Source organism: Phycodurus eques, chromosome 6 (genome assembly GCF_024500275.1).
Source record: "Phycodurus eques isolate BA_2022a chromosome 6, UOR_Pequ_1.1, whole genome shotgun sequence".
NCBI classification, from domain to species: Eukaryota; Metazoa; Chordata; class Actinopteri; order Syngnathiformes; family Syngnathidae; genus Phycodurus; species Phycodurus eques.
The window spans coordinates 22,794,316-22,816,062 of NC_084530.1; the positions used below are offsets into that span (position 1 = coordinate 22,794,316).

Here is a 21,747-nt window from a genome sequence, read left to right on the forward strand (position 1 = left end):
CATGCGTGGTAGGTTGATTGAAGGCTCTAAATTGCCCATAGGTGTGAATGTGAGTGCGAATGGTTGTTTGTTTCTATGTGCCCTGCGATTGGCTGACGACCGGTTCAGAGTGTACCCCTCCTCCCACCTGAAGATAGCTGGGATAAGCTCCAGCAGCCCGCGACCCGAGTGAGGAGAAGTGGTAAAGTAAATGGATGGATGGATGGTTTGTCATATTAAATGATATTGCCCAATTGGGCACATTCGTCATTAGGTCAACATGGTATTGTATGGTTTGGTGGTTTTCCACATGCTCTACATAGAAAAGAGTAAAAAACTAATTTACAAAGTTTAGTATCCATCCATCCATCCATTTTCTGAGCAGCTTCTCCTCACTAGGGTCGCGGGCGTGCTGGAGCCTATCCCAGCTGTCAACGCCCTGAACTGGTTGCCAGCCAATCGCAGAGCACATACAAACAAACAACCATTCGCACTCACAGTCACACCTACGGGCAATTTAGAGTCTCCAATTTATGCATGTTTTTGGGATGTGGGATGAAACCGGAGTGCCCGGAGAAAACCCACGCAGGCACGGGGAGAACATGCAAACTCCACACAGGCGGGGCCGGGGATTGAACCCGGGCCCTCAGAACTGTCAGGCTGACGCTCGAACCAGTCGTCCACCGTGCCGCCACAAAGTTTAGTATGGTGGTTAATTCCAAAAAATAATAAAAAATAATGATCCATGGTTTTAAAATCGTCTATGGGTCCTGTTGATGCATTCATTCAAAATTAATTACAATTTAATCAAATGTAATTAGTTATATTACTTTGAGAAAGTAATTGAAATGGTTACTAATAGTTATTTTGTCCTAGGTAACTTGTAATTGTAACCAACTACATTTCCAAAGTAATCTTCCGATCACTGCATGAGAGCTCATCATGGGTGCTGTGGGAAGTTATCCAATTTCACTTATTTTTTTTTTAAATTAGTTATAAATATATTTTGTTCATCTATCTATGCCAGCGATGTATAATAACTGGCAGAACAATGAAATGTTCTCCCATTAGATGGCAGAAGGTACAATAAAAGTTTTATCTTTTGCCATTTACACAACAGAATAAGTCACTGCTTCCTGTGGTATATCAGCTTTGTGTTTAATTAAACAGGTACATATTTTATACCAAGTAAATGTGTGAGTAAGTTGAGACAAGACCCTCATTATTTCAGTATTCATAATAAATGTTGGGAAACACTGTTTTAGCAACTATTTTTCAAAAAAGCAACAAGCACCAAATCTTGGCAATTTTTGTGGTGGTTTTGGGAAATACAAAATGAGAGAGCACTTGAGCTGTTGTCAGCTACCAACTCAGCCCCAGACACTTACACGCAGACTAAGCCATCCGAACTCCAGCTCCTGACATAACTCACTCTGGACATATCCAGCACACAAATATTACAGTATGTACAGAAGTTATTAATTATACTTAAAACCAGTCTATCCGTTACACTTTTATTTTGTTACTATACAGTGCTAGTTTTCTTTATAACACACACACAGGGCGGCACGCATCCCACATTCCAAAAACATGCATGGTAGGTTGGTTGAAGACTTTAAATTGCCCATAGGTGTGCATGTGAGTGTGAATGATTGTCTATATGTGCCCTGCGATTGGCAGACGACCAGTTCAGGGTGTACCCCCCCCTCTCGGCCAGAGTCAGCTGGGATCGGCTCCAGCACGCCCGCGACCCGAGCGAGGATAAGCGGTATTGAAAATGGATGGTTGTAACAAACTCATAACAAAAACAATTGTGGTGGTTTTGGGGGAGCTGGAACAGACTAATAGCATTTCAATGAATTTGATATACGTACAAGTAAACTGAGTTCAAGCTTGGTCATGGAATGTATTCGAATCGTAACTCAAAGTACCATGATGTTTAATCCACGATATAGGTGAACCATGATATAGCGGGGGAATGGTTTGGTGACCTAAATACGTAGCACAGGAGTAGACAAAAGGTCAAAACGCATGGACAAATATTCATAATAGAGTGGGCAAGTGCGATGAAGTGGGCGTACTACTGGTATAATGAAAACAGTCTGTCCTGGGTGACATTGTACTTGATATATTTAGAGTCCTTGTCTCCTTTGTCGCTCTCTATATATAATACGTCGTGGATCTGAATAGCCTTCCCATTTCCTGCTCCGCATGAGAGCACACACATGGGAAGGCCCTTTGAGCCTGACCTCTCTTGTCCATACATCTCCTCTGCAACCATCAGTATCACTGTCCGGCGTGTAGCACGCTGTCAGCTCCTGTTGGGTTCTCAAACCTGCCCGGCGCAGTCCTGCGCTTTTTCCTTCTTCCTCCAGTATAAAACCGCAGCCAATTGTTAGAGGGAGAGCAGGCCAGCGTGACAGAGGTGGAAAGCTAATGAAGTTATTTGACGGCGGGCCTGGCCACAGAGCGAGAGGTGAGGCACGGCGGACAAGCGCCTGGCAGCTAGACTGATGAGGCGCGAGGCGAGAAAAGCAGGAGGCGGCAGAGACGCACAAAGAACACCGATGTATGTAGCATTGGTGGCAGGTGTCAGAAGGCTGTGATAACACGCAGACAAACTGATAGCGTTGTCGCTGCGGCAGAAAGGGAACTGACTCGGGAGCTCGAGATGGCCAGTCACCCAGAAAGACAACCCCCTCCTCCACCCCCCATCTGCTTCTCGGCTCGCTTCACAAGATGACATGTGAGAAACTGGGCTCTTGTCTCCATGTTGTGTTTGTGATTCTGAGTCCTTTTATTTTGTCCCAAACTCTGGTTTAACTCCAAATACAGTAGTCGTACTCTGACTTACGACTTAATTCTTTCTGTGACCATGCTCGTAACTCAAAATATATATCTCAAATCATCTTTCCCAGTGAAATGAATGGGAAAGTCATTAATCTGTAACACCACCCTAAAAACAATTTTTGTTCATTTGTTCAGCATTTTTTACTAAGACTAAATTGTTCAGTATTGTACCTTATAAAAACATACATGTACAGTAATAAAATAAGAATAATGGTAATTTACTATTTAAAATAGCATGTAAAGAATTAAACTATTTTTGCATCATGATAATTCAAGGGGCATTGTGCTGCTCCTTCTGGTATGGTACCTTGGCCACCACGGGCAGTATGATTCATATACACATACTACACATAGATAATGATGAAACAGAAGACTGTCACAACTAGCTAATATTGGTCTTTTTACGCAAAGGATAAAGAACACAGTATATACCTGAGTATTGTTGTATGTTTTGTCTGCATGTGTTGCTATCACTTGTTCAACCATAAATTAAGTTTGTAATTACCGGAACATTGATGCTAGTTTTGTAAACCATCTATTAGGGCTGCACAATATATCGTTTGAGCCTCGTCATCGCAATGTATGTGTGTGCAATAGTCACATCGCAGGGGCCTGCACAATTTTGGTGTATTGATATGCAGTCAATCAACTAATTTTAATAAGTGACCAGCAGAGGGACATGGGTGGACATGCTAATAAGATTAGTACCGATGTTATGGTATTGTTATTTGGGAAATAAACACAACTAATTGTGTTACAAATAAAGGCCTCCCCTCTAATGGAGTGCCAGGTTGTCTCTGTGGTCTTCGCTGCAATGTTTTTCCAGGCTTTCACCACAACCTCTTTTAGTCTGCTTGACTGCATGCTTTATAGGGTTTAATTCTGGAGTTTGAATTCACTTATCTACAGGTACTTTTAATTCCATTCCAGTACTTATGCACACCTTAAAATGTGTTTTGTTACAAATGCTGTTGTGTGTGCCTTCTTGTTACGCATCACCTCATAATCTTACACCGCTGCGCATTCAACTTCATTGCACAACCTTCGTAACCTCGGAAGCGTCGCATGTCGGGACCATTGTAAACCGCGGACCACTCATTGCGAAAATTTCGTTCCAGACCCTCCTGTGAAAGGTGAAAATCTGCGATACAAAGAAGCCATATAAAAAAATTATGTTAAGTAGTTTAAACATTAAAATATCCCTTCCCATGCTGTAATAACATTGACACTTTTTAAACTTTTTCAAAACATCGTTTGCACGATAGAAACCTGCTTACAGTGGTACATTGGTTTTTGCCCCAACTTGTTTTTTTTTAAGTTACAAGCTGTCCTTTTTATTTATTTATTTATTTATTTTGCTTTGTGTTGCTAACCAAAATTGGAGTTACAAGCAAGCTTCAGATACACCGCCACAAGATTGAATTGAAAGGGGGAAAAAAGAGCAGTTAAGATACTGCAATGCCCTCGCATGTGGGCAAGGAAGAGCCACAGTCACCAATGCATGATACAATGTGATAAGACGCAGAAAATTTCATGGCGTTGTCGCGGTGGCAGAAAGGGAGCTGACTCCGGAACTCGAGAAGGCTACTCACCCAGAAACACGCCCTCCGTCTGCTTCTCAGCTCACTTCACAAGATGACGTGAGAAATACTGAATGCTCGTCTCCGTGTTGTGTTTGTGAGATTCTGACAGACAAATGGCTACAGTGTGAGCTGAGCTTTTTAGGGATTGAACTGTTACTTCTGTGGAGCACTTGTTCTTTTTGTTAAGGAGGGTGTTAAAAGTTCGCCTGAAGCATTAGAATGCTATATGGAAATGCAGGATAATGCACATTTGGGGTCTGTAGCTGAGTCAGCAAAAGTTGTTACACTCAGGGTGCCTGTGTATCTTTAAAAAGCCTATATGTAATGCATATTTTTTTCACAATTTTAAACCGTTTCCATGTATCTTAATAAAATGTCTGTTAGCGTCTTCCATCAAAATACACATAGGATACAGAATTACAGTACACTTAATGTCCTCTTATCACACTGCTTGAAATCATCTTTTGAGGGCGCGGTCCTGTCTCATGCAAATGAGCGATTGCTCACACTGCCCCTATTCTGCAGTGCAATTGATGATCACGGCTTTCTTTACCATGAGGACAGTGGACGAAGCTACTGGGTTGGGAGTGTCTTGAGATACAAGTGACCCGACTTACAAGCTTTTCTAGATAAAAGTTGTCATTTGGATGAATTTTTTTTTTTTGCTTTGGCTTGCTAGTGCAAACTTGATATCCAAGTGCTGCATGGTGGCAGTGAACTCAACTTGACTCAGTCCACAATACATACAGAACGTGTATTTAATGGTGGTAGTGAACTCAACTCGACTCACTTCACAATACATACAGAATGTTGTGTATTTAAAACAATCACATAGTTTAGGCATTAGTCTTCTAGCTTAATCCTAATGCTAACACATAATGGAAAATGGGAAACAACAAGCCTGATCTTTGAACTCAAATGGTGCAGCAACACATTTAGACATTAAATATAACAGTACTCACAGTCATATGTTCTTTATCCTCTGCGAGGAGTTGAGTAGCTGAGAGACTGTACACATGTCTATGTACACTATATCCATCTCTTTCTTATACTGCCCAAGTTGGCCAAGTTGGGAAGCAGCACAATGGCCATTCAGTTGATGCAAAGTGTGATTAAAAACTTCAATTCTTTTTAATCTCAATTGCTATTGTTGTATGTTTTTATAAAGTACAATATTATAAAGTGCTACTTTTGTCATTAAACACATTTTTGGGGGGGGAGAGGCTCGAACACATTAATGACATTTTAATTAAATTCAATGGGGAAAGATGATTTGAGATATGAGTGATTTGAGTTACAAACTTGGTCACAGAACAAATTAAACTCGTAGCTCAAGGCACCACTGTACATGGAGAAAGGACCCTTTTTCCTTCGTTAGGCACTTACTGTACCTAACGTTACTCTGCTAGCCGTTAGCAGCTATTAGCGATCAGGATGTTTCTCTGTCATCCTGAGAAGTTTCCCATCGTCAGGCCAACAATTGCTGCTTGCAGCTTTAATTTGTCTTCTGTTTTTATCCTAGTGCATGTATCTGCTCATGTTTTTTTTTCAGGTGTGTTTTGTAAAGTGGGGGAGCAAATGTCTTGTCCCCCGTCTGATCCAACATGGCCTGACACGCTTCTAATTAGAGGACGTCCTTCCAGGTGCTGACCAGGTTATACTTAGCCTGCCCGCCGACATCTGACGACGTGACATTTCCAGCTGGTACGGGCTATGACCCCCGAACCACTGCCCGTGAACTTGAAGGTCACTGTACCACCAACCGCCCTTCCCCCTCACTAGCTTTTCTCCCTCTTGAATTACACGCAACCCCCACCCCCCGGCCTACCATGGTGTGGCACTGTGGCGTCACTTGCCACACGGGTGGTCCGGAACACCAGCACCTGTCCCCTTTTTGCTGAGCCTTCTACCCCTAAGGCATGGATGGTCATTAATCAGAGAGGCCCTGAGTCGGTGCAGATGGATGAGGTGGGATGAAGGGGGTGGCAGACCTATGGTTGCTAGAGATGTTAGGTGAGATGCTCGGGCGGGTGTTGGGGGGTCGGGGGGTAGACAGGCATCTCATCATGAGCATTTCTGTGAGAGATAGTGTCTAAGTTAAGGCATATCATACAGTCAACCATAACACGGTGTACTTTTTACTTGAATTTGAAGCTGTTGTCTATCAAAAAATTTGTGTTTTAGCACAGTGTGTAATGAGATGCGACAAGAGATAAAAAGATGACTTCTATCAGAGGTTGCTCTGTGGCTAATTATTAATTATTCATCTAAGGTGGATTAGATGTGGCCCAGTTTCTCTTGAAAATGTCTGTGAAGTGGCAGTGTTGGTGTGACAGCTCACTCCAGAAGCTCCAGAAAGCTACGTCCCATAAAGATTGCCAGATAAGGATGACGAAGCCGTAATTTATGTCAGCTGTATGGGAGTTGCTTTTGAGTCGCACTATAGAAGGTGATCACAGATTTTTGTTTGTTTCTTTCTTTCCTTGGTTTGAACCAATGCTGGACTATACATAGCCTTTTAAAATCGTTACCATGTTGGGATACTTTTATTCACTCTTTTTTTCATGTATTGGCATGGTATTGAAACGGATGACGCAAACTCAGCTAGGGTTAACTATTTCGGGGGAATGAAACCTTGGATTTCCCACTTTTCAAACTCAAATCAAAACGTACGCTCAAATTTGGTACCCAGAACGTTTCAAGTTGTATAAGGTTGGAATTGCAGGTTTACAAACACAAATCCACCATCTTTTTTCTCTCCACAGCCGCCAACCAGAGGGAGGCATTGAAGTCGCCCTTCCACCTGAAGGAAGAACCCAAAACAGAGGAAGCCTTAAGTCCTAGACCGGCCTCCCAGTGTCAAATCCAGCCGAGCTTCCCCGGGACATTCTGCCAAGATGGGATAACGGGGTCCGCGGCAGCAGCTTCCGAACGCTCTGGGTCTCTTAAACCGAGGGAAGGGAGCCCCTCAGCTGCGAACAGCTTACTGAGCCAAGACATCAACATGAAAGTGGCCTCCGAGTTGCTGATCAAGCTTTCAGGTAGGATGAATACACATTTAAGGATCTGTAAATATCAGGTCGTAGTACCACTGTGGCATCCCATCATCTTGTTTTTGAACATTTTTGTATCAAAGATGAGACTTAAAATTTTTACGAAAGTGCTGTTTCTGACTATGCACCGTCACCATAACGTTAAAAATGTCATGGGAAAATCCAGATGACGATAGCCAGATCCCTTTCACTGGCCCAAATAAAAATCCTTGATTATCCTGATTTTTGTCATCTTTGAGTTTAGATTGCAAACGAGTTAGGCCAGAATGTTGTTCACCCCTGGCTACCATTTAAACTGAAAGCCAAATCAAAATGCAGTACAGGGGGTCCTTGTTTTATGACAGTCCCCAAATACTAAGTTTTAAGGCTACGAATTTGTGAAGCGGCGTAAAAATATGTGGTCGTGTGGTTACGTCTCCGCCATAGGAACAGAAGTCGTAAACCAAGAAACCCTGTGTTTTAGAAGGGACTTAAATCTATAAGGAAGATGCCACTTGGACCTTTTCTACTATGGGCCATCCAGTTAAAAATGTTCTGGGACAAGATAAATAGATACTGTGTCACTGGTTAAAAAATCCAGTGTTCTCCAGACTTTGCTATGTCAGTTATTAGGTAGCAAACTATCCATCCATCCATTTTCTGAGCCGCTTCTCCTCACTAGGGTCGCGGGTGTGCTGGAGCCTATCCCAGCTCTCATCGGGCAGGAGGCGGGGTAGACCCTGAACTGGTTGCCAGCCAATCACAGGGCACATACAAACAAACAACCATTCGCACTCACAGTCACACCTACGGGCAATTTAGAGTCTTCAATTAATGCATGTTTTTGGGACGTGGGAGGAAACCGGAGTGCCCGGAGAAAACCCACGCAGGCACGGGGAGAACATGCAAACTCCACACAGGCGAGGCCGGATTGAACCCCGGTCCTCAGAACTGTGAGGCAGACGCTCTAACCAGTCGCCCACCGTGCCGCCTCGGTAGCAAACTAGTTAGGCCAAAATTATGTTTACCCCTGGCTACTAAGTAGTCAAAACATGGTACTGGGGGTTCTAGGTTTATGATCGTCCCGCCAAACATGGTTTCAATGTTATGAATAGCGCGCAAGAATTCCACTTAGCACAAGAAGACATGTTCAGTTCAGTTCCTGCCGTACTTAGTTTTTTGTTAGATTTTCAGACATTGGTAACTTGACTTACGAGTGCCTCAACTGAAAAGTTTTCAAGTTATGAGTCGTCTTTTGGTTTATTTATTTATTTATTTTGTGTGTTTGCGAGCCAAAATTTGAGTGGCGAACAAGCCACAGATACACTGTCGCTCGAGTGAAGTGACAAAAAATGTTGTCGATGAACTGTCAGAAGTTTAGTGAAGCGACTAAACAGTCAAATACAAAATGAAAACACTCGCAGGCAGCATGAAGGAGATGCTTGCTCTCGCCTAACTGCGTGGTAAACATGACTGGCTCACTCTTTTATGTTTTTATGTTTATTTGATAAATATAAACTTCATCATTTGCAATACAGTGCTATTTTACTTCATTAAAAACATGTAACAATTTTTGTTTTTTGGGGGGGGGTCCGGCACGTATTAATGGAATCCCAAATCATTGCAATGGGGAAAATTGATTTGATATATGAGTAAATTGACTCATAAGCTTGACTACAGAACAAATTAAACTACAGCAAATTCTGAATTGCATACACATTCCGTGTTGCTTCACCGTCGTACGAACGCAACGCCGTCATAAACCGAGGAGCACCTTTTATTTGGAATTGCTGTAGACTACTAAAAGTGCAGTCAGTAGGTCACACGCATTCAAGCGTAATAAAAAAAATATATAGTGCTTAGCAATGTTAAACTATTAAAAAACTCCTTGACCCACACGCCAACCTATAGCCAATAGTTTCAGTGTAAATCGGCTCACAATAACAACATGACGTCCTTGGTAGAGGTATCTCTTAAACGGTTGCATTTACTGAGAGAATTTGCGGAGTCGCTTCCAGGTCATGCACTGCTATTGATATTTTTACAGTGGTGTTTTTCTGGTTAGTACAATCCTCCTCACATTTCTGAGGACCGGGGTTCAAATCCAGCCTTGCCTGTGTGGAGTTTGCATGTTCTCCCCATGTCTGCGTGGGTTTTCTCCGAGTGCTCCGGTCTCCTCCCACATCCCAAAAACATGCATGATAGGTTAATTGAAGACTCTAAAGTCCTCAAAGGTATGAATGTGAGTGCAAATGGTTGTTTGTTTATATGTGCATGGCGATTGGCTGACAACCAGTTCAAGGTGTACCCTGTCTCCTGCCTGCAGTTAGCTGAGATAGGCTCCAGCATACCCGCGACCCTAGTGAGGATAAGCGGTGTAGAAAATGGATGGATGGATGTCTTGCGGGTACGACCACCAGCAAGTTCGATTCTTAGCTGCACTCTTGGCTGAACCACTTTGAAAGGAGTACAGCAATTTCTTCTGTGGTACACTTAACCAAGTCCTTATATGGTGCACACAGACTGACATGTTTGTATGTACACAGTGATTTTTTTCACGATTTGTAACACAAGATCTCTGGTGCATAAACAAACTACTTTGAAGACAGTTTTATGCACCAGAGAGCTCACGTTGGAGAGATACAGATTTGGTACGTTTTTTTTGTGTTCGCCTGCGGCAATATGCGAGGAATGAAAGGCACTCCAAACAGGTATCTTGTGTCGGCCGCCATAGCAAATGTTCACAGAACCAATAATGCATACCGCAAGGCAAGAAAACCATAAGAGCAAGGATGCCTGCACACTGTGCCGGATACGATTCCACGCAATGCCGTACAATCACAACAAGGGCACCGGGAATAACCTTTCATTGGTAAAAATATTTTGGGGGCATTTTTTACCCCAGAAAATTGTCCAAAGTCAATAGTGCGTATTATACATGGGTATATAGGAGAAAATGAAAAAGACTTTCACATTTTATAAATGTATGCCGCTGTCTCGAGGTTATGAAATGCTGTACACTTTCATTCCGCGATGCCACCGCCCCCTAGAGGTTATGAAAAAGTTGTAAAAGTCTTTCATTCCAATATGACAGGGGTACATATGAGTGCATATATGTACAATTGTACTCATAAGTTTAAATACCCATGCAGAATTTGTGAAAGGTTTTTATTTTATTTTATTTTTTTTTTTTTTAATACGACTGATTACTGAACAACAACCATCATTTATTTCTTTATGGTTATGTTTTGTTTCATGACAATGCTTGACAGTTTAATTTGAATCCCATTAAAATAAAATTAAATGTGTGGTCCTTCATATTTTCTTAAAAGAATTGTACACATCATACAAATTCTGCCTGGGTAAATCAAGCATATGAGCACAACTGTGTATTCTCATTTACTAAATAAAAGTAGGGCTGTGAATCTCAAAGTGAGAGCAAGTAAATAAAAAGAAAGTATGTGTTCAAATAAAGTGCTTAACTTCAGATAATACTTCATGTTTTAATCATATGGGTAGAAGCAAAATCATGGATTATAAAATGCCTTATACATGGGTTGAAGGGATTTCCAGAATTTTTAGGTCAACTTTGGGGGCGCGCATTATACATGGGTGCGCATTATACACAAGAAATTGTGGTAAATGTTTTTGTGTTTTTATTTTATTCATTCAGTCATCTTCCGTTCCGCTTGTCCACACTAGGGTCGCGGAAGTGCTGGAGCCTATCCCAGCTATCTTCGGGCGAGAGGTGGGGTACACCCTGAACTGGTCGCCAGACAAAATCGCAGGGCACATAGAAACAAACTACCATTCGCACCCGCATTCACACTTACGGGCAAATTTATAGTCTTCAATTAATGCATGTTTTTGGGATGTGGGAGGAAACAGGAGCGCCTGGAGAAAACCCACGCAGGCACGGGGAGAACACGCAAACTCCATACAGGCGGGGCCGGGACCCGAACCCCGGTCCTCAGAACTGCCAACCAGTCGTCCACCGCGCAGCCTTTTTATTTTATTTAATTATTTATTTGTTTATTTATTTATTTATTTTGTAATTGCTTTAATTTTTTAGGCTGTTTTCCTAAACAAGGCCAAAAATTTGAAAATGAGACGCTAGTTTTACCTCAACTAAAACTTTCCCCCTGGTTATTTGGTAATGTTGCAAAGTGATTTTGCCTCTGGACACTGGTGCGTCAGTGCTAAATCACTCCACCCCTGCTTGTTTTAGTCCAAAATGAGCGGTGAAAGCCAGGTCTAGTTGGAGTGTGTTGTTTGTCCTATGCTGCGGAGTGACTCTCAGGCAATTTAAAAATGTCAACTGTTTGCCAACGAGGCTAAGTTCAGCATTTGGGTGATATTCGGAAAGTGTCCGAATAAAATACAAATGTTCTGGGTGGCATGTTCATAATGAACTTTGTAATAAGCTGTTGCAAGGAAAATATTAGCCCTCTTCCTATTCCACTATTGTTGTCCTATGGGATTTGGCATTTCCAGTGTGTGGCTTGAATAACTTCATGTGTTTATACTTGTTTCTACCCTGCAGTACGTTGAGTACCAATGTTTGGGGGATGTTTCCTGCCATCCATCCATTCATTTATCCATCTATCCTTCCATTTTCTTTAGTGCTTGTCCTCTTTAGGGGAGCATGTGATTGGAACCCAGTCCCAGTTGACTGTGGCAGCGGTGTACACTCACGACTGGCCAGTCAATCATTGGCGTTTCCATTCTATCAAAAACGTCCAGTCCTTACATTGCTACTTTTTTAGCATGCTTGCGTTGTGGTACAATTGTGAGTAATGGGTCAAAGCCTGTGTATAAGGGAGCTCCGCAATGCGAGGAATAGGGGTATAAAGTCAAGTTTCAAGTTGGTGCATTGGTCAACAGAGAGTTGTCAGTTTGGGGTTGACAGAGGAATGGGAGAATCTCTCTGAATGTTCTGCACTCCTGTTTCTATGCCAGTGTCGTATTGAGCAGAACAAGGCTGCAGGGTGGAGTTCCTGTAGATTCCCATAGCTGACATTGTGTTGCTCTCCTTCAGACAGTACAATTGTAGATCATATTCGGAGGTAGTTACAGAGTCATAACAAGCGGGACAAGGCCTGGGAATCCTGCAATGCTGAGACTGATGTGAAGTTCAAAACATGACACTAACTTCTCCTGCCCTGTTGTGTTGAAAACAACTGTCACTGTCCTAGTAATCTAATTACAGTGAATACCCGTTTACAAGGGGCATACGTTCCAGACCCACCTGCGATAGGTGAAATTACATGCTATACTGTGGAGAGACTACAGTATATCAAAACCTTTTTTTTTATCGATAGTTTTTCATGCGCCCACGTGCGTTAAACTCATGATTTAAATGTATTGAATGTATTTTCAGCTTTCTTTAGCTCCTGTTCTTTTTCTCGCTGTCAAGGAGTGGGGAAACTATCATATAACATCACTTTGAGGAAATGAAGACGCACTTGCACATTTCTGCGAATAAGAGGCAAGCATGCTAGTTTCAAGCTATTTGTCACTGAAGTTTACTGTAAAATTGATACATAAAACATCCATACATCCATCCCTTTCCCACATCGCTTCTCCTCACTAGGGTCACGGGCGTGCTGGAGCCTATCCCAGCTATCTTCGGGCGAGAGACGGGGTATACCGTGAACTGGTCGCCAGCAAATCACAGGGCACATATAAACAACCAACCAGACGCACAAACATTGTCACTGAAGTTTACTGTAAAACTGATACATAAAACATCCATCCATCTATCCCTTTCCCACACCGCTTCTACTCACTAGGGTCGCGGGCGTGCTGGAGCCTATCCCAGCTATCTTCGGGCAAGAGACGGGGTACACGCTGAACTGGTCGCCAGCCAATCACAGGGCACATATAAACAACCGACCAGTCGCACACACATTCACACCTATGGGCAATTTAGAGTCTTCAATTAACCTAGTATACATCTGTTTGGGATGTGGGAGGACTACCCGGAGAAAACCCACGCAGGCACGTGGACAACATGCAAACTCCACACAGGCGAGGCCAGATTTGAACCCGGGTCCTCAGAACTATGAGGCAGATGTGCTAACCAGTCGTCCACCGTGCCAATGAAGAGAATTAAATATTGTATATTTAAACACCAACTTCACCGTATAATTTCATCTAAAGAAAGTTGGAAATTAGCATAGATGTTACGCTAATTGTAAACCTTCAAACAACTGCTACTTTAACACACACTGAGCAGCGACACTTACGAATAGCATACAGCAGCACTCACAGGCATATATTCTCTCTGCTCAGTGGGAACAACAAATATTAATTTGGCAAAACATGGTACTGTATTACATTGATGGGGCATCTTCTCGCTCTTATAATTATGATGCATCAGTTCCAGTGGAGCTCAGTGCTACAAGGCTGAATAGGCTAATCCAGCAGTGCTGGGTTGCTGTGTGAAAGAGCACTCGGTTACAGCCTGCTGGGTTCAGTGTGAAAGGCAAAGGCAGATCAATTCTATTGTTACAGCTCTGATGCGGCAATTTTGTGTCTGAAGTGTTGGGTTGTTGTTTTTTTGTGTAGGAGGCACATCTATCCTTTAGTTGTACAACTTCCACCTACTGTATTGTATATGGACAGTATACTGTATGTTTCTTTCATGTCATTTTTACCCTTTTATACTGTTTTTTTCATATACCTGCTTGGTTGACCCAGGTTAGGCAAAAGATGGCGAAACGGTCATCCGATGCTCGCTCGCTTTCTGTCCTCGGAGCGCAGTGCCTCTGGTTGCCATGGCAACTTTGGTTGAGGGAGGGGAGATGGAGAGGATTGTGGAGAGTGACAGCCTTGACAAGAGTCTGGACCCTGGAGTGACCCGGGATGGGGGGGAGCAGAAGGGTGAGGATGAGGAGAAAGGGGCCAGGGAAAGGTCAGCGCGTTCACAGTCACATGTGATTACAGTCATGAGGTTCAAGGGCGTCCGTACAATCACCTCTCCTCTATGTCCACTGTGGAAAAGGTCAGCGGCAAAGCAGCCATAACCCAATAAGGATGCATAATACGCAAATCACATGGAGCGGGGAGAGTCAGAGTGTGGTTAGTCTTGGCCAGAACATCCCAATATGTCTTAGTTGCGTACAGGAAATCCACGCCGCCCATGTTGTGATCATTACAGTGAATCCCCGTTTCTCACGGAGGTTATGTTCCAGACTCACCCGCAATAGGTGAAAATCGGCCTTATAAATTACAGTTTTACCCCTATCATTTGCTTTAAACACATTTAAACTTATTTAAACACACATTAATAAGTATTCCTTAGTGGCTGTTCAGGTTGACGTCTACTGTAAAACTGACAAATTGACACATGGGGGGGAGGGGGGGGTGGTACAGAATCAAACATTGTGTATTTAAACACCATCATGTTCACCCAAACCATATAATAATGAAAGTCTTCAAATTTAATGCTAACATAACCAGAGACGGGTGAACAAAAATTAGCATTGATTTTAGAGTAATAGTAATAAACCTTAAAACACAGAACAGCAGCACATACAAGCAGAGCATTGTATATTACTCACAAGCAAAAGCTCTCTCTGCTCGGTGGGAAAGACTATTATTACAGCTTCTTAGGGAACCTTCTCTGCCTCTTCTTCTTGCTCTTAATTACACTGCATCAATGTCCAGTATAGCTCAGTGTTCCCCAGCATGTTGTGACACAACATGGCTACACTTAAGGCGCACAACTCTAAATTCGGATATGCCTGTATACTAGAAAAACCCATCCAAAACAATCGCTTAAAGATTGTTGATATACTGTAGCAGGGGCGCAAAAGATAAACCATGATATAGCAGCCGTGTTCACTTCACAGGAAAGTACCGCAACCTGTGTTGTCACCATTACTGCCCATTGTGCAGTAACATGAGTTGCATCATTCCTTTTTTAAATAGGTCACTTCCCCCCACCCCACCCCCCACCCCTCCCTCGCATCTCCCTACACTGCACTCTATCGCTCCCCGCTTTCATATCAAACATTGGACGATCATGCAACCTCCCCACATCTGTTTAAAAAATAAATAAATTTAAAAAACAGGCTGCCAGTGTCTGGGGGCCAATTACGCTGGGCTAAGTAGTCCCCAACGCCGGCAGCTAAAAGCACGCCAGCAGATGGGCACTGTTTGCGGGGCAAGGCGGGGAAGGGGGACCGGAGTACGAGGGCGCCCTGACAGAGTGGTATCAATGCGGGTAACAGCCGTGACGCCAGCTCGCCAGAGCTGCCGGAGGTGTGAAAATCGCACGTTGTCCTCGCTTTGCCGCTTAGTAACAGGGCTCACCATCTTTTGAGGATATTTCGCTGGGGCTCGTTAGCGGGTAAATTAAAAGCCAGTCTGACCACTTAGGAGCTTGATGTTAAAATACAAATAACCTGCCTTCACGTTCAGCTGAATCATAAAAAAAGCCCTTTTATTGACTACTGTTGGCTATTGAATGATGATTTAGATGGGATAGGATAGGGACTGGGCGGCACGGTGGCCGACTGGTTAGAGCGTCAGCCTCACAGTTCTGAGGACCCGGGTTCAATCCCCGGCCCCGACTGTGTGGAGTTTGCATGTTCTCCCCGTGCCTGCATGGGTTTTCTCCGGGCACTCCGGTTTCCTCCCACATCCCAAAAACATGCATAAATTGGAGACTCTAAATTGCCCGTAGGTGTGACTGTGAGTCCGAATGGTTGTCTGTTTGTATGTGCCCTGCGATTGGCTGGCAACCAGTTCAGGGTGTACCCCGCCTCCTGCCCGATGACAGCTGGGATAGGCTCCAGCACGCCCCCGCGACCCTAGTGAGGATAAGCGGCTCAGAAAATGGATGGATGGAGGATAGGGACTGAGCCCTGTCGCGAATAGTGAAAATCTGCAAGTAATTAACGCCCACACAAAAAGTTTTGTGATTACCTATAGATACGACAAGATTAGACAAGGCTATGGCTTAACTAAGATCCTCCTCTCAGTTCATCATAGTTGCTTGGCACTAAGATGCCACCAGATGGCATCAAAGTTGTACAGTAGTGCCTTGAAATGCAAATTAAATGTGTTCCATGACCATGCTCATATCTAAAAACACTCATATCCCAGACAATATTTACCGTTTAAATTAATTGACATAAAATTAATTTGTTCCAGTCCCCCCAAAAAACACAATTATTACAACAACAAAAAAAGTAGCAGTATATTGTAAAATTTAGTCATGAAAGTATTGTACAAGAGTGTAAAGATATTAACTAGTTTTATGAAGTCTCAAACCCATGCATATAGTGTGCATCAATATTGTGGTGTGGCTGTAAATACTGGGAAGTATAGTACATAGATAATAAATACGCAAAGAAGACGGTCACAACTAAGCTGCAGTAATATTAGCAGTTTTTCCCAGAGAATTAAAAATATTTGCCTGTGAATATTATGTCGTATGTACGTGTTCCGTTTGTTCAGGTATACGTTGGTTCAAGGGTTATAACTACTGCTACATCAATGCTAGGTTATTTTTAGCCTGTCTATGGCATTTTGTGTTCGCATTTAGCTAGTGAACTTTCATAAGGCAAAGGTATGTGGTTTGGTTAAATACACATGTAATCCTCTTTGTTTTATGTTTAGTTTTACAGTGAACTTCAACTGGGAATGGCTATTAACAGCTTGAATAAGCACGTCTTTTTTGAAGAGTTGTTCACTATCTTCCAAACTGCTGCTTGTTGTGAAGTTTGTCGCAACCATCCAGGTGCTCGAAACTCAAATTTTAAAATATGGCTCGTGTCTCGATAAACTCATAAATCGGGCATAAATCGTAAATTGAGGTCCCACTGTAAATGAAAAATGTTGCTTCAAAACTATTCTGACAAATACAATTTATCCAAAAAATTACTTGAATATAATAGAGTAAATGTAGCATGTTACTACCAACTTTGGGCAGTAACACACATGTACCGCAAACATATCACACGCACACAACCACCCAACGCAGTGTAATCATCCGGCCATGTCAGTTGACAACAATGTCATAATCTGGTGTCATGTAAAAACTGCACTTTGCTTTGGGCGGTTGTCCTCACAGTGCCCCCGTCGGTGTGTGGCCTCTCACTGACCCCCCCCACCCTTAGCGTACTTCTTTTTGTCTCCTTGTTTATGCTGCTTCCTCTTATTTATTTATTTTTTGGGAGCTACGACCTTATTTGGTGACTTATGTTTATGGTCGTTTGTCGGCGTCTGGTGCGAGCTGGTTAGCTGGGGATCAATGGTAGCTGCAGCAGATGTGTGTGAAGTCGGCAGGCTCCCACATGACACGCTGTCTCCACACTGCAGCCCTTTGAAGCAGCGTGAACTCTTCACCCCCTGTCTGAGGAGCAGGTCGGAGACAGTGGAGGAGGAAGGAGATGTGGTTGTGGGGTGGGATGTGGAGTAACAGAGCAAGGACAGGGGTAGACTCGGATGTACCGAGTAGAGGAGGGGTTGTCACTTCGAATCGAGCCATCTCCCCTCTCCCCTACACTACCCCCAGGTGTTCTTTTTCTGGCACCGTTTGACAATGTTTTCCCTCTCTTTAGCCTTCCGTCGACTCCCACGCCGACATTGTGGCCAGGTTTTCATACTGACGCGTCAAAGTGGGCCAATTCATTTTTGTTTATTAATAGTATGACTGTATTTATCCGTCAGTATGTGTGTGCTCTTCATTTGACTGAATTGTTGTTGACATGGGAAGTCAAGACTTTATCGCTTAAAAACACAACAACCTCAGGCCATTTCTGACTTAGTTGTAGCGGAAATAATGGGGGTTTATTATAATTTATTCCTAATATATCTGTAATACATTGCATGAATCCAGTGAGGCTTACTTTTTTATATGCGTTTCCACCTCTACAGTTCCAGGAACAGCAGACCCTTCCCTCAACGAAACCGAACCACACCGATTGGTGGAAACAAGGGTTATTGTCAGAGGTGGGAGTAGGTCACTTATGTGTAAATCACAACCAAGTCTCAAGTCGTAACCTTCAAGTTTCAAGCAAATCCAAAGTTACTACATGCTAAAATCAAGCATGTTAAGTCGCCACTAAATTTCAAGTTGAGTCAAGTCATGGCTTAGTTTAAGCAAGCCATAAGTCAAGTCCTACAATCTTGCTCAGTCAGAACATACTGTGTTGGAGTTAAAATATAAAAATGTTACTGATTAAAACATAAAAAAGTATATTTACGCCTAAGAATTAAATGAAGAAAAACATATAGACTATGAAAGAAATGTATACATATTTAGAAGAATGTTGTTTTCTTCTGTTTTCATGAGTGCTTACACTTGCCAATGTATCTAACACTTTTATTGTGATGATAAATATTATACTAATCATCGATGAGGTGGGGGCAGCAGGTGCCCCATCAAAGATTGAAGAAAAAAAAAATATATATATTTTTTTATATTTATACATATATATATTTATATTAAAAAAATATATATATAATATATATATATATTTTTTTTTTTTTTTTTTTTTATAAAGCTATATTTGGAGCCCTGTACCAAGGTGGTTGGGGACCACTGATTTACAGTACGTCCGCCAAAATAGCAGTTTGTAAATTAATCCACGAGCCCCTCTCTTTTTGGAGACGCTTTCTAACGTCACCATGTCTTCTATTCGATAGCATGTCACGTCAAACGGCATCTGCACTCACTGCTCCGTGCCGTGACTCGGCATTCCGTGGCACCGCCCCTTTTGCACATACACAATGAATGGGTTCGTCGACGGTCCACACGCGGTGGCAGTTGCGGTCTGAAAAGGCTTTTAGGGTTTAAAAGTTGACATGTAAGGAGTATGACTCTTTTCAATACCATACCATTCTCAGTGAATGGTGGGGTTTAAAACTTGACATATGTACTCTAAGTTATGCGACCATACCAGTGTACCTAATAGACCTGTTCACTGCACTGAAAAAAAAAACATTTGTAAACGCTTTAATAAAATGCGAACAGACTACACAATATTCTTCAATCAGTTTTCAGTTGAAAACAATGTCCTGCAAACTGAATCTGTCTTGCTGCTTCACACATTTGACCTACCGTATTTCTCTAGCTCAAGCACCACTCTAGAGTTCACCGGCGGAATTACTATATTTAGCGTACGTGACTTTTTTATTTTATTTTATTCATTTTTTTTAACATTTAATCGACAAGCCGCCTCCACACTAGAAAATGCTTTTGACTCGTTTACAGGTTAAACCATTGAGAAAAGCATCAAGTGTCTTCAAAATCAAGGATGCCGCGAATGCCAGAAATTCTGTTGCATTAATTTAACTTTTTTTTTTTCTCTCTCTCTCAATGGGATGTTTAATGGGATCTGACGGGAGCAATTTTTCCACTTTTTAAAAGCTTCTGACTCCAAGGTACATGATGTGCAGCTACAATCTAGTGTTTTGTTTTAGAATACTCTGAAGACTCGCAATAATTAAAACCTGCTCCCTAAAAATATTCAAACACTTAACTTGAACAAAGGGGATGGAAAAGTGATGTTTTACAGCTCTTTAAGAGCTGTGTGTTATAAAAGCAACGAAAACCCTTTCACTTGAACTGACTAACCAAAGCAAAAAACATTTGTAGGAGCTTCTAGTTCCTCCGACTTCTAGTTCCTGGACTAAAGATGTTGCCTTAATGTTAGTGAACCTCAAAGTACCACCCCCCCCAGGAGGGTCTTATTTTGACTCCAGAACTAAATGTTAAGAGCTCCTGCGTATCCAGAAAAAAAAACGCGCAAAAAAGCCAAAGAACAGGCATATTTTACCCAGTTGTACCACTTTTAGGGTGGGGTGTCCACTGTATACTGAAGCAGGGTGAAGGCGGAAGTGGACTTCTTTTTATGGCAAGGGAACATTAGGTCAAGAAAAAAAATAACATCGGCGTGGGAGTGAGGCCATATTTTCCCGTTTTATGTGGTGACAAGTGGACTTTGGATAGGGGATACGGGTGTTCTCCATCAGATACCTCCCACCCGTGCTGTGCCATCTCCGGGTGATGACGGTAAACACGTTTGTGTCAGCGAGGCGTGGGAGTTCAAGTTCACAGCCGTGACATTTAGCACGTGTTTTTCCCCCTAGTTGTTGAGGGTAGCAATACAGTGATCCCCTTATGCTCCCTTAAAGCCTGCCAAACAAGCACCATCGGAACCCACCCCCCACCACCACATCTTCTAGACCAAGTCGACCACCTGATTAAGGGATTAGAGGGGTTTGATGGTTTTCTGTGTCCCTTCTCTTTGTCCTGCACTCCAATGAAACTGACACCAGGACTTTAATTAATTCCCCCATGGTTTTTGTGCCTTTGTATGTTTAATACCAGCATAAAAATGTTTTTTTTTTAATTTATTTTTTTTAATTTATTTATTATTTATTTTTAATGGTTTGGTTTGTAATTTTGGATCATGGGCCATCTTTGTAATTGTTGATATATGACCTGGAAACCATAACAATTTAATGGTCGAAAGACTAGTTTTCATAGAATTTTGAAAGATTATATGGCAATTTATAAGAATGACTAAAAACAACTTGGGGCTCATAGACATCCAGAGAGTTTAATGAAATATGTCACTAGAGACCATGAAAGCTTACAATTCAATGGTTGAAATTTATTATTATTATTTTTGGGGGAATTTCTGTAATTTGAACAAAACGTCCATTCAAATTGAATAGGAATATATGAAGATTTAGACTAAAAAATAAAAAATAAATTACAAATTTCCAAAAGGAATTTGGGATCACAGACAGAATTTGGGATCACAGACACTACAGACCAGGAAATTGCACAATTGTATTTTATTAGTCTAAGAATTTTGAGGGGAAAAATTGTTTTTCATTTAAATTATTAGAAATATATGAGACTTTACAAGCACAAATATATATGAACTAGAAATTTCCAAAATAAATTTTTTAACATCTTACAAATTGGCGACACGGTGGACGACTGGTTAGAGCGTCAGCCTCACAGTTCTGTGGACCCGGGTTCAATCCCCGGCCCCGCCTGTGTGGAGTTTGCATGTTCTCCCCGTGCCTGCGTGGGTTTTCTCCGGACACTCCGGTTTCCTCCCACATCCCAAAAACATGCATTAATTGGAGACCCTAAATTGCCCATAGGCGTAACTGTGAGTGCGAATGGTTGTTTGTTTGTATGTGCCCTGCGATTGGCTGGCAACCAGTTCAGGGTGTACCCCGCCTCCTGCCCGATGACAGCTGGGATAGGCTCCAGCACGCCCGCGACCCTAGTGAGGAGAAGCGGCTCAGAAAATGGATGGATGGAT

The 21,747-nt window shown here is 42.3% G+C and overlaps 1 protein-coding gene across 1 annotated transcript in view; it reads left to right on the forward strand.

Annotated features, from left to right (window-relative positions):
* znf827 (zinc finger protein 827) overlaps positions 1-21,747 on the forward strand; it is a 112,953-nt gene that overhangs the window by 62,674 nt on the left and 28,532 nt on the right. Inside the window, 1 exon segment of the mRNA XM_061679290.1 lies at positions 7,178-7,453. Coding sequence (XP_061535274.1) covers positions 7,178-7,453 — 276 coding nt within the window.